Below are 12,766 nucleotides of genomic sequence, written 5' to 3' on the forward strand. Positions count from 1 at the left end.
TGACCGAAATCGGAATTTTAATCCAAATTGAATTTTTTAAATTCTTAAAGTTATAAACATCCAGATCCCAACTCGAAATTAATTTTCGTAAAATCGTTTCGGTGATGAATTTTAGCCTTTAATAATTTTTATCGGTTTAGGATGAAAATGACGTTTTTTTAAAAATGTTCCAAAACGGCCCCAAAAAAAAGGGGGGAAATGGTAAAAAAATTGTGGCAAGGGGGGAAAGGAAAAGGGAAAAATGAGGGAAAAAAAGTTAAAAATGGTTTTTAAAATAGCCGAAAATAGAAAAAGGAGGAAAACGAGAGAAAAAGGGAATAGGAGAGGGAAAAATGGGAAAGAAAAGGGGGAAAAGGTTAAAAAATAGGAAGGGTCGGAATTCTAAAAAAAAATAAAATTGGGAGGCTAAAAGGCCCCAAAAGGAGACAAAAGCCACAAAAAAGGTGAAAACTAAAAAAGGATAAACGGGGAAAAACCGAAAAGAGCCCCACAACAGTTTTAAAAAGGAGAAAAAAAGATGAAAACGCGAAAAAAGCCCCAAATCCGCCCCAGGCCCCGCCCCTCGCGCTCTCATTGGCTGCTCCCGCCAGGCCCCGCCCCCCCGCCTCGCCACCGCCCAATCAGCGCTCGGGGGCGGGGCCGGCGCTGCCGAGGCGGAAGCGGCGCGGGGAGGGGGGGGGGGAGGGGGCGGTGGCAGCGCCGCGATCGCGACAGAGGCGACAGAACCCCCCCAGGGCCGCCCCCCCAGGGCCGCCCCAGCCCCCCCGCTGTCGCGACAGGTCGGTGATGGCGGCGGGACGCCCGCGCCGTCTCGGCGGAGGTGGCGGGGACACCCCCCGGGCGTGACGGGGGCCACCGCAGTGTCGCGACAGAGGCGGGGATCGGGGCGGGGTCGGTGGGGACGGGGACACGCCAGGGGGGGTGGGACACAGCAGGGGGGACCCCGTGAGTCGCGACGGAGTCGGGATTGGGAGCCCCCCGCGCGTGCGACAAGGACAGCCCAATGTCGTGACAGCTCCGGGCGGGGAGTCCCGGGCGGGGGGGGAAGGGGGGGGGACAGGTCGGCGACAGGGACACCCCGGGGACTGGGACACCCCCCCGGGGACTGGGACACCCCCCAGGGACTGGGACACCCCCCGGGGACAGGGACACCCCCATGTCGTGACACCCCCCCGGTGACAGGGACACCCCGGGGACTGGGACACCCCCATGTCGTGACACCCCCCCGGTGACAGGGACACCCCGGGGACTGGGACACACCCCAGGGACAGGGACACCCCGGGGACTGGGACACACCCCGGGGACAGGGACACCCCCATGTCGCGACACCCCCCCGGGGACTGGGACACCCCGGGGGGACAGGGACACCCCCCAGGGACAGGGACACCCCCCAGGGACAGGGACACCCCCATGTCGCGACACCCCCCCGGTGACTGGGACCCCCCGGGAAATGGGGACACCCCCGGACGTGGCACCTCAGGGCTGGGGCAGCGACACCGTGGGGGTGGTGGCACCGTGGGGGTGGTGGTGGCATCCAGGAGATGGTGACACCATGGGGGTGGTGGCACCCTGGTATTGGTGGCACCCGTGACAGTGGCACCCTGGGGGTGGTGGCACCCTGGAGATGGTGACACCCCTGATGGTGACACCCTGGGGGTGGTGGCATCCTGGTATTGGTGACACCCTGGGGGCAGCGACACCGTGGGGATGGTGGCACCTTGGGGGTGGTGGCATCCAGGGCATGGTGACAACTCCTGACAGTGGCACCCCTGGGGGTGGTGGCACCGTGGGGGTGGTGACATCCAGGAGATGGTGGCACCCCTGATGGTGGCACCCTGGGAGTGGTGACACCCCTGATGGTGACACCGTGGGGGTGGTGACACCCTGGTATTGGTGCCACCCCTGACAATGGCACCCTGGGGATGGTGACACCGTGGGGGTGGTGGCATCCAGGGCATGGTGACAACTCCTGACGGTGCCACCCGGGAAATAGGACAGGTGGTGACACATCCCGGGAACGGCACCGCGGAGGCCGCGGGGACAAGGTGGGGACAGGGGGGGACAGGGGGGACACCAGGGGGGACACCAGGGGGGCTGTGGGGACACCAGGGGGGCTGTGGGGACAGAGGGGACACCAGGGGGACAGGGGGGACACCAGGGGGGCTGTGGGGACAGGGGGGACACCAGGGGGACAGAGGGGATAGAGGGGGGCTGTGGGGACAAGGTGGGGACAGGGGGACACCAGGGGGGACACCAGGGGGGCTGTGGGGAATGGGGGGACACCAGGGGGGCTGTGGGGACACCACGGGGACCAGGTGGGGACGGGGCCGCCATGGGACACCACGGGGACACGGGACCTTGGTGACACGGCCACCCTGTGATAGGGGACACCTTGGGGATGGGACACCCCGGTGCCCCCGTGTCCCACCCAGGTGTGCCCAGGTGTGTCCCAGGTGTGCCCAGGTGGTCCCCAAGTGTCCCCCAGGTACCCCCAGGTGTGACCCAGGTGTGCCCAGGTGTCCCTCAGGTCCCCCAGATGTCCCCAGGTGCCCCCAGGTGCCCCCAGGTGGTCCCCAGGTGCCCCCAGCTGTCCCCAGGTGGTCCCCAGGTGCCCCCAGCTGTCCCCAGGTGCCCCCAGGTGCCCCCAGGTGCCCCCAGCTGTCCTGCCACTGCCACCTCCCTGTCCCCCCCGTGTCCCCCCAGGTGTCCCCGCTGTCCCCATGCCCTCGCGGCTCCTGTCGCTGCTGCTGGCCCCGACGCGGCTCCTGCTGGCCCTGCGGCGGCTGCTGGCCCGGGGGGGACTCGCGGTGGCCGCGGTGGCCTCGGGGGTGGCCTTCGGCCTCTGGGGGGTGGCGCTGCTGCTGCGGCGGGGACCCCGCGCGACCTTCGGGTGGCACCGCAGGGACGCGGCCCCGCCCGGGCTGGCCGATGGCACCTTCGGGGAGCACCGGCACCTGCGGCTGCAGGTCCGGGGGCGCCGGGGGGCACCGGGGGGGTCCTGGAAGGTTCTGGGAGGGATTGGGGGGGGGAGGGGGGTCCTGGGGGGCACCGGGGGAGTCCTGGAAGGTTCTGGAGGGGATTGGGGGGGATTTGGGGGGGGTCCTGGGGGGCACCGGGGGAGTCCTGGAAGGTTCTGGAGGGGATTGGGGGGGATTTGGGGGGGGTCCTGGAAGGTTCTTGAGAGGGTTGGGGGGGATCTGGGGGGATTTAGGGGGGATCTAGGGAGATTTGGGGGGTCCTGGAAGGTTCTGGGTGGGATTTGGGGGGTCCTGGGGGGCACCGGGGGAGTCCTGGAAGGTTCTGGAGGGGATTGGGGGGGATTTGGGGGGGGTCCTGGGGGGCACCGGGGGAGTCCTGGAAGGTTCTTGAGAGGATCTGGGGGGGATCTGGGGGGCTCCTGGAAGGTTCTGGAGGGAACTGGGGGGGATTTGGGGGGTCCTGGAAGGTTCTGGAGGGGATCTGGGGGGGGATTTGGGGGGGATCTGGGGAGATTTGGGGGGTCCTGGAAGGTTCTGGGTGGGATTTGGGGGGTCCTGGGAGGCACCGGGGGAGTCCTGGAAGGTTCTTGAGAGGATTGGGGGGAATCTGGGGGGATTTAGGGGGGATCTAGGAGGGTCCTGGAAGGTTCTGGGTGGGATTTGGGGGGTCCTGGGGGGCACCGGGGGAGTCCTGGAAGGTTCTGGAGGGGATTGGGGGGGATTTGGGGGGATTTAGGGGGGATCTAGGAGGGTCCTGGAAGGTTCTGGGTGGGATTTGGGGGGTCCTGGGAGGCACCGGGGGAGTCCTGGAAGGTTCTTGAGAGGATCTGGGGGGGATCTGGGGGGCTCCTGGAAGGTTCTGGAGGGAACTGGGGGGGATTTGGGGGGTCCTGGAAGGTTCTGGAGGGGATCTGGGGGGGGATTTGGGGGGGATCTAGGGAGATTTGGGGGGTCCTGGAAGGTTCTGGGTGGGATTTGGGGGGTCCTGGGAGGCACCGGGGGAGTCCTGGAAGGTTCTGGAGGGGATCTGGGGGGGGTCCTGAAAGGTTCTGGGGGGGATTTGGGGGGATCTAGGGAGATTTGGGGGGTCCTGGGGGGCACCGGGGGAGTTCTGGAAGGTTCTGGAGGGGATTGGGGGGGATTTGGGGGGTCCTGGAAGGTTCTTGAGAGGATTGGGGGGGATCTGGGGGGATTTAGGGGGGATCTAGGAGGGTCCTGGAAGGTTCTGGGTGGGATTTGGGGGGTCCTGGGAGGCACCGGGGGAGTCCTGGAAGGTTCTGGAGGGGATCTGGGGGGGGTCCTGAAAGGTTCTGGGGGGGATTTGGGGGGATCTAGGGAGATTTGGGGGGTCCTGGAAGGTTCTGGGTGGGATTTGGGGGGTCCTGGGGGGCACCGGGGGAGTTCTGGAAGGTTCTGGAGGGGATTGGGGGGGATTTGGGGGGTCCTGGAAGGTTCTTGAGAGGATTGGGGGGGATCTGGGGGGACTTAGGGGGGATCTAGGAGGGTCCTGGAAGGTTCTGGGTGGGATTTGGGGGGATCTGGAGGGTCCTGGGGGGTACTAGAGGGGTCCTGGAAGGTTCTAGGGGGGATTTGGGGGGGATTTGGGGGGTCCTGGAAGGTTCTTGAGAGGATTGGGGGGGATCTGGGGGGCACTGGGGAGCTCCTGGAAGGTTCTGGAGGGGATCTGGGGGGGATTTAGGGGGGATTTGGGGGGTCCTGGAGGGGACTGGGGGATTTGGGGGGGATCTGGGGAGATCTGGGGGGTCCTGGAAGGTTCTGGAGGGGACTGGGGGGGATTTGGGGCGGATTTAGGGGGGCCCTGGAAGGTTCTGGGGGGCACTGGGGGGGTCCTGGAAGGTTCTGGAGGGGACTGGAGGGGACTGGGGGGATCTGGGGGGTCCTGGGGGTTTGCGGGGTCTGGGGGAAATTTTGGGGGACCCTGGAAGGATCTGGGGGGACTTTTGAAGGGTCTGGGGAGGGGGGGATGGGGTCCTGGGGGGGGGTTTGGGGGGTCTGGAAGGTTCTAGAGGGGCTCGGGGGGATTTTGAGGGGGTCTTGGGTGGTTTGGGGGGGATTTTGGGGTGGTTTTGGGGCCACCCTGGAGGCTCAGCGGTGCCAGCTCCGGTGGCTCCTCCTGTGACAGATCCGGGGGAGGGGGGGGGGAGGGGCTGATTTGGGGCTGTCCCCACCCCCCCCCCGCCCCCTTTGTCCCCCCTTTGTCCCCCCGGTGTCCCCCAGGGCTCGGGGCTGCGTCTCCACTACGTCACCCGGGGTCCCCCCGGCGCCCCCCTGATGCTGCTGCTCCACGGCTTCCCCCAGAACTGGTGCGTGTCCCAAAGTGTCCCCAAGTGTCCCCAAGTGTCCCCAAGTGTCCCCCAAGTGTCCCAAAGTGTCCCCAAGTGTCCCCCAAGTGTGCCCCAAGTGTCCCCAAGTGTCCCCCAAGTGTGCCCCAAGTGTGCCCCAAGTGTCCCAAAGTGTCCCAAAGTGTCCCCAAGTGTCCCCCAAGTGTCCCCCCAGTGTCCCAAAGTGTGCCCAAGTGTCCCCCAAGTGTGCCCAAGTGTCCCAAAGTGTCCCAAAGTGTCCCAAAGTGTCCCCAGGTGTGCCCCAAGTGCCCCAAGTGGCCCCAAGTGTCCCCAAGTGTCCCCAAGTGTCCCCCCAGTGTCCCAAAGTGTCCCCAAGTGTCCCCCCAGTGTCCCCAAGTGTCCCCAAGTGTCCCCCAAGTGTGCCCCAAGTGTCCCCAAGTGTGCCCCAAGTGGCCCCAAGTGTCCCCAAGTGTCCCCAAGTGTCCCCCCAGTGTCCCAAAGTGTCCCCAAGTGTCCCCCCAGTGTCCCCAAGTGTCCCCAAGTGTCCCCCAAGTGTGCCCCAAGTGTCCCCAAGTGTGCCCCAAGTGTGCCCCAAGTGTCCCAAAGTGTCCCCAAGTGTCCCCCAAGTGTGCCCCAAGTGTCCCCCAAGTGTGCCCCAAGTGTCCCAAAGTGTCCCCCAGGTGTCCCCCAAGTGTCCCTCAGGTATCCCCAAGTGGCCCCAAGTGTCCCAAAGTGTCCCCCCAGTGTCCCTAAGTGTTCCCAAGTGTCCCCCAAGTGGCCCCAAGTGGCCCCAAGTGTCCCCCAAGTGTCCCCAGGTATCCCCCAAGTGTCCCCAAGTGTTCCCAAGTGTCCCCAGGTATCCCCAAGTGTGCCCCAAGTGTCCCAAAGTGTCCCCAAGTGTCCCCAGGTGTCCCCCCAGTGTCCCCCAAGTGTCCCAAAGTGTCCCCAAATGTCCCCCAGGTGTCCCCAAGTGGCCCCAAGTGTCCCCAAGTGTCCCCAGGTATCCCCAAGTGTGCCCCAAGTGTCCCCAAGTGTCCCCCCAGTGTCCCCCAGGTGTCCCTAAGTGTTCCCAAGTGTCCCCCAAGTGGCCCCAAGTGTTCCCAAGAGTCCCTCAGGTGTCCCCAAGTGTCCCTCAGGTGGCCCCAAGTGTGCCCCAAGTGTCCTCCAGGTGTCCTCAAGTGTCCCCAAGTGTGCCCAAATGTGCCCCAAGTGTGCCCCAGGTGTCCCTAAGTGTTCCCAGGTGTCCCCCAAGTGTCCCCCAATTGTGCCCCAAGTATCCCCAAGTGTCCCCAAAGTGTCCCTCACGTGTCCCTAAGTGTTCCCAGGTGTCCCCAGGTGTCCCCAAGTGTGCCCCAAGTGGCCCCAAGTGGCCCCAAGTGTCCCCCAAGTGTCCCTCAAGTGTCCCCCAAGTGTCCCTCAGGTGTCCCCAAGTGCCCCCAGCTGTCCCCAAGATGCCCCCAGCTGTCCCCAGCTGTCCCCCCGCCCCCGGCCCTCGCTCTGTCCCCGCGGTGCCACCGCCGTCCCCGCTGTGCCCCAGGTTCTGCTGGCGTCACCTGATGCAGGAGTTCAGCCCCCGCTTCCGCGTGGTGGCCCTGGACCTGCGGGGCTACGGGGACTCGGAGAAGCCCCCGGGCAGGGACAGCTACCGGCTGGAGCTGCTGCTCGGGGACATCTGCGAGGTCATCGAGGCCTTGGGGACGCCCCCGGGGGCGCCGCGCTGCGTCCTGGTGGGCCACGACTGGGGAGGGGTCCTGGCCTGGGAGGTGGCCTCGAGCCACCCGCAGCTGGTGGAGAAGCTGGTGGTGATGGACGCGCCCCAGCGCGGCGTCATGGCAGGTGACGGGGACGGGGGCGGCACCACGGCGACGTCGGGGACGCCGGGTGCCGCGGTGGGGCGGCTCGCGGTCGGGGGCGCTGGGGGACGTTGAGTGGCCGTGGCCACTGGGTGTCACCTGCCGTGGCCAAAGCCATTGGGTGTCACCTGCCGTGGCCATTGGGTGTCACCTGCCGTGGCCATTGGGTGTCACCTGCCGTGGCCAAAGCCACTGGGTGTCACCTGCCGTGGCCACTGGGTGTCACCTGCTGTGGCCACTGGGTGTCACCTGCCGTGGCCAAAGCCATTGGGTGTCACCTGCCGTGGCCACTGGGTGTCACCTGCTGTGGCCACTGGGTGTCACCTGCCGTGGCCAAAGCCGTTGGGTGTCACCTGCCGTGGCCACTGGGTGTCACCTGCCGTGGCCAAAAGCCACTGGGTGTCACCTGCCGTGGCCACAGCCGGTGGGTGTCACCTGCCGTGGCCAAAAGCCACTGGGTGTCACCTGCCGTGGCCATTGGGTGTCACCTGCCGTGGCCAAAAGCCATTGGGTGTCACCTGCCGTGGCCACAGCCGGTGGGTGTCACCTGCCACAGCCACTGGGTGTCACCTGCCCTGGCCAAAAGCCGTTGGGTGCCACCTCTCTTGGTGGACCCGTGGTGGCCCTGGCCCTGGCCCTGACCCCGCGGTGGCCCCGCAGTGGCCCCATGGTGTCCCTATCCCTGACCCCGTGGTGGCCCCGTGGTGTCCCTGTCCCTGACCCCACAGTGGCCCTGCAGTGGCCTCATGGTGGTCCTGTCCCTGTCCTTGACCCTGTGGTGGCCCCATGGTGGCCCTGACCCCGTGGTGGCCCCGCGGTGGCCCTGCGGTGGCCGTGTCCCTGACCCCGTGGTGGCCCCATGGTGTCCCTGACCCCATGGTGGCCCTGCGGCGTCCCTGACCCCATGGTGGCTCCGTGGTGTCCCTGACCCCGTGGTGGCCCCGCGGTGGCCCCATAGTGTCCCTGACCCCGTGGTGGCCCCGCAGTGGCCCCGCGGTGGCCGTGTCCCTGTCCCTGACCCCCCGGTGGCCCCGCGGTGGCCGTGTCCCTGTCCCTGACCCCGCGGTGGCCCCGCGGTGGCCCCGGGTGGCCCCATAGTGTCCCTGACCCCGTGGTGGCCCCGCGGTGGCCCCGCGGTGGCCGTGTCCCTGTCCCTGACCCCGTGGTGGCTCCGTGGTGTCCCTGACCCCGTGGTGGCCCCGCGGTGGCCCCGCGGTGGCCGTGTCCCTGTCCCTGACCCCGCGGTGGCCCCGCGGTGGCCGTGTCCCTGTCCCTGACCCCGTGGTGGCCCCGCGGTGGCCCCGCGGTGGCCGTGTCCCTGTCCCTGACCCCGCGGTGGCCCCGCGGTGGCCGTGTCCCTGTCCCTGACCCCGTGGTGGCTCCGTGGTGTCCCTGACCCCGCGGTGGCCCCGCGGTGGCCCCGCGGTGGCCGTGTCCCTGTCCCTGACCCCGTGGTGGCCCCGCGGTGGCCCCGCGGTGGCCGTGTCCCTGTCCCTGACCCCGCGGTGGCCCCGCGGTGGCCCCGCGGTGGCCGTGTCCCCACCCCAGGTTTCACCGCCCGTCACCCGTCGCAGCTGCTCCGCTCCTGTTACATTTTCCTGTTCCAGCTGCCCTGGCTGCCCGAGCTGCTCCTGTCCCTGGCCGACTTCCAGGTCAGCCCTGTCCCCTCCTGTCCCCTCCTGTCCCCTCAGTGCCACCTCCCACCCCAAAGAGCCCCTCAGGAACCACCCCAAAGGGCGACGCCCAACCCCAAAGTGTCACGTCCCCTCTTGGTCCCCAATTTCGGGCTTTGATGTCACCCAGACCTCGTGTCCCCCACTTTGTCCCCATTTTCGGGGGTTTGATGTCACCCAGACCTCGAGTCCCCCAGTTTGTCCCCAGTTTTGGGGGTTTGATGTCACCCAGACCTCGTGTCCCCCATTTTGTCCCCGATTTCGGGGTTTGATGTCACCCACACCTCATCTGCCCCAGTTTCTCCCCAGTTTCAGGGGTTTGATGTCACCCAGACCTCGTGTGCCCCAGTTTGTCCCTGATTTCGGGTTTGATGTCACCCCCGCCCCGTGTCCCCCAGTTTGTCCCCATTTTGGGGGTTTGATGTCACCCTCACCTCGTGTCCCCCAGTTTGTCCCCGATTTCGGGCTCCTGGCACCGCCCAGCCCCGTGTCCCCCCTCGGTGTCCCCGCAGCTGGTGAGGACGTTCCTGACCAGTGCCCAGACGGGCATCCAGGACCCGGCGTGGCGGCTCTCGGAGCAGGAACTGGACTCGTACCTGTTCGGGCTGTCCCAGCCCGGGGGGCTCAGCCCCCCCATCCACTACTACCGGAACCTCTTCCGGTGGGTGGGGGGCACCGGGGGCGTGGGGGTGGGGGGGGTGGGTGGGGCTGGGTGGTCCCAGTTGGGTGCTGGGGGTGGTGGGACCCCATTGGGTGTTCCCAGTTGGGTTTGGGATGACCCCAGTTGGGTTTGGGATGTTCCCAGTTGGGTTTGGGACGTTCCCAGTTGGGTTTGGGATGACCCCAGTTGGGTTTGGGACATTCCCAGTTGGGTTTGGTATGACCCGAGTTGGGTTTGGGATGTTCCCGGTTGGGTTTTGGACGTTCCCAGTTGGGTTTGGGATGATCCCAGTTGGGTTTCGGATGTTCCCAGTTGGGTTTGGGATGTTCCCAGTTGGGTTTGGGATGTTCCTGGTTGGGTTTGGGATGATCCCGGTTGGGTTTGGGATGATCCCAGTTGGGTTTGGGATGTTCCCGGTTGGGTTTTGGACGTTCCCAGTTGGGTTTGGGATGATCCCAGTTGGGTTTTGGATGTTCCCAGTTGGGTTTGGGATGTTCCCGGTTGGGTTTGGGATGTTCCTGGTTGGGTTTTGGACGTTCCCAGTTGGGTTTGGGATGACCCCAGTTGGGTTTGGGACATTCCCAGTTGGGTTTGGGACATTCCCAGTTGGGTTTGGGATGATCCCAGTTGGGTTTCGGATGTTCCTGGTTGGGTTTCGGACGTTCCCAGTTGGGTTTGGGATGATCCCAGTTGGGTTTCGGATGTTCCTGGTTGGGTTTGGGATGTTCCCGGTTGGGTTTGGGATGTTCCCGGTTGGGTTTTGGACGTTCCCAGTTGGGTTTGGGATGACCCCAGTTGGGTTTGGGACATTCCCAGTTGGGTTTGGGATGACCTGAGTTGGGTTTGGGATGACCCCAGTTGGGTTTGGGACGTTCCCAGTTGGGTTTGGGATGACCCCAGTTGGGTTTGGGATGACCCCAGTTGGGTTTGGGATGTTCCTGGTTGGGTTTGGGATGATCCCGGTTGGGTTTGGGATGATCCCAGTTGGGTTTGGGATGTTCCCGGTTGGGTTTTGGACGTTCCCAGTTGGGTTTGGGATGTTCCCAGTTGGGTTTGGGATGTTCCCGGTTGGGTTTGGGATGTTCCTGGTTGGGTTTGGGATGATCCCAGTTGGGTTTGGGATGACCCCAGTTGGGTTTGGGATGACCCCAGTTGGGTTTGGGATGTTCCTGGTTGGGTTTGGGATGATCCCAGTTGGGTTTGGGATGACCCCAGTTGGGTTTGGGATGATCCCGGCTGGGTTTGGGATGATCCTGGCTGGGTTTGGGATGGCCCCGGTTGGGTTTGGGACGTTCCCATTTGGGTTTGGGATGATCCCAGTTGGGTTTGGGATGATCCCAGTTGGGTTTGGGATGATCCCGGTTGGGTTTGGGATGACCCCAGTTGGGTTTGGGATGACCCCAGTTGGGTTTGGGATGACCCCAGTTGGGTTTGGGATGACCCCAGTTGGGTTTGGGATGATCCCAGTTGGGTTTGGGATGTTCCCAGTTGGGTTTGGGATGTTCCCGGTTGGGTTTGGGATGACCCCAGTTGGGTTTGGGATGACCCCAGTTGGGTTTGGGATGATCCCAGCTGGGTTTGGGATGATCCTGGCTGGGTTTGGGATGGCCCCGGTTGGGTTTGGGACGTTCCCATTTGGGTTTGGGATGATCCCAGTTGGGTTTGGGATGATCCCAGTTGGGTTTGGGATGATCCCGGTTGGGTTTGGGATGACCCCAGTTGGGTTTGGGATGACCCCAGTTGGGTTTGGGATGACCCCAGTTGGGTTTGGGATGATCCCAGTTGGGTTTGGGATGTTCCCAGTTGGGTTTGGGATGTTCCCGGTTGGGTTTGGGATGACCCCAGTTGGGTTTGGGATGACCCCAGTTGGGTTTGGGATGTTCCTGGTTGGGTTTGGGATGATCCCGGTTGGGTTTGGGATGATCCCAGTTGGGTTTGGGATGTTCCCGGTTGGGTTTTGGACGTTCCCAGTTGGGTTTGGGATGACCCCAGTTGGGTTTGGGATGACCCCAGTTGGGTTTGGGATGATCCCAGTTGGGTTTGGGATGATCCCAGTTGGGTTTGGGATGGCCCCAGTTGGGTTTCGGATGCCCTCAGGGACACCCCAGTGACTCCCCCTGACCCCTCTGTGCCCCCCAGTGACCCCCCTGACCCCTGAGCCCCCTGTCCCCCCCAGTGACCCCCCCAGTGACCCCCTGACCCCCCTGTCCCCCCCAGTGACCCCCCCCAGTGACCCCCCTGACCCCCCTGTCCCCCCCAATGACCCCCTGACCCCCCTGTCCCCCCCAGTGACCCCCCCGACCCCCCTGACCCCCCCTGACCCCCCTGTCCCCCCCAGTGACCCCCCCAATGACCCCCCCCAATGACCCCCCCTGACCCCCCTGACCCCCCTGTCCCCCCCAATGACCCCCTGACCCCCCTGTCCCCCCCAGTGACCCCCCCGACCCCCCTGACCCCCCCTGACCCCCCTGTCCCCCCCAGTGACCCCCCCAATGACCCCCCCCAATGACCCCCCCAGTGACCCCCTGACCCCCCTGTTCCCCCCAGTGACCCCCCCAGTGACCCCCCCTGACCCCCCTGACCCCCCTGTCCCCCCCAGTGACCCCCCTGACCCCCCTGACCCCCCTGTCCCCCCCAGTGACCCCCCCAGTGACCCCCTGACCCCCCTGTTCCCCCCAGTGACCCCCCCAGTGACCCCCCCTGACCCCCCTGACCCCCCTGTCCCCCCCAATGACCCCCCCTGACCCCCCTGACCCCCCTGTCCCCCCCAATGACCCCCCCTGACCCCCCTGACCCCCCTGTCCCCCCCAGTGACCCCCCCCAGTGACCCCCCCGACCCCCCTGACCCCCCTGTCCCCCCAAGTGACCCCCCCCAGTGACCCCCCCCGACCCCCCTGACCCCCCTGTCCCCCCCAGTGACCCCCCCAGTGACCCCCCCTGACCCCCTGTCCCCCCCCCCCCCCCCAGGGACACCCCGGTGCCCCGGGAGCCGCCCCCTCCCCCCACGCTGCTGCTCTGGGGGTCCCGCGACGCCTTCCTGGACCCGCGCCTTGGCCCCGCCCACCTGCGCTGGCTCCGCCCCCCGGCGCGGCTCCGCCTCCTGCCCGGCGCCTCCCATTGGCTGCCCGAGGAGAGGCCCCGCCCCCTGGCGCAGCTGATTGGGGAGTTCCTGGGGGGCGGGGACAAGGCGGGGCCGTAGCCACGCCCAGAGTGGGGGGGGCGGTCTCAACATCTGGAATCGATCCCCACACCTGGAGGGGCTCTGGGGGTGGGGGGGGGGGAGGGGGGGGACCCCAAC

General features: G+C 65.8%; 1 protein-coding gene across 4 annotated transcripts; it reads left to right on the forward strand.

Moving 5' to 3' along the window:
• Nucleotides 1–684: 684 nt before the first annotated feature.
• EPHX3 (epoxide hydrolase 3) lies at nt 685–12,729 on the forward strand. Of its 4 annotated transcripts, none has more exons than XM_068998030.1 (8): nt 685–779; nt 1,994–2,045; nt 2,704–2,966; nt 5,217–5,302; nt 6,819–7,117; nt 8,683–8,786; nt 9,320–9,468; nt 12,436–12,729. In XM_068998030.1, exons 3-8 carry the CDS (start codon nt 2,721–2,723, stop codon nt 12,665–12,667), a joined length of 1,116 nt encoding a protein of 371 aa, XP_068854131.1. In that variant the 5' UTR covers nt 685–779; nt 1,994–2,045; nt 2,704–2,720; the 3' UTR covers nt 12,668–12,729. The 4 variants fall into 4 exon arrangements, with proteins under 4 accessions (XP_068854131.1, XP_068854134.1, XP_068854136.1 ...); XM_068998033.1 differs by having other exon boundaries at nt 1,999–2,045; XM_068998035.1 differs by lacking the exon at nt 1,994–2,045.
• The last annotated feature ends 37 nt before the right edge of the window (nt 12,730–12,766 follow it).

The sequence above is a fragment of the Aphelocoma coerulescens genome, chromosome 30 (genome assembly GCF_041296385.1).
Source record: "Aphelocoma coerulescens isolate FSJ_1873_10779 chromosome 30, UR_Acoe_1.0, whole genome shotgun sequence".
Taxonomy (NCBI): Eukaryota; Metazoa; Chordata; class Aves; order Passeriformes; family Corvidae; genus Aphelocoma; species Aphelocoma coerulescens.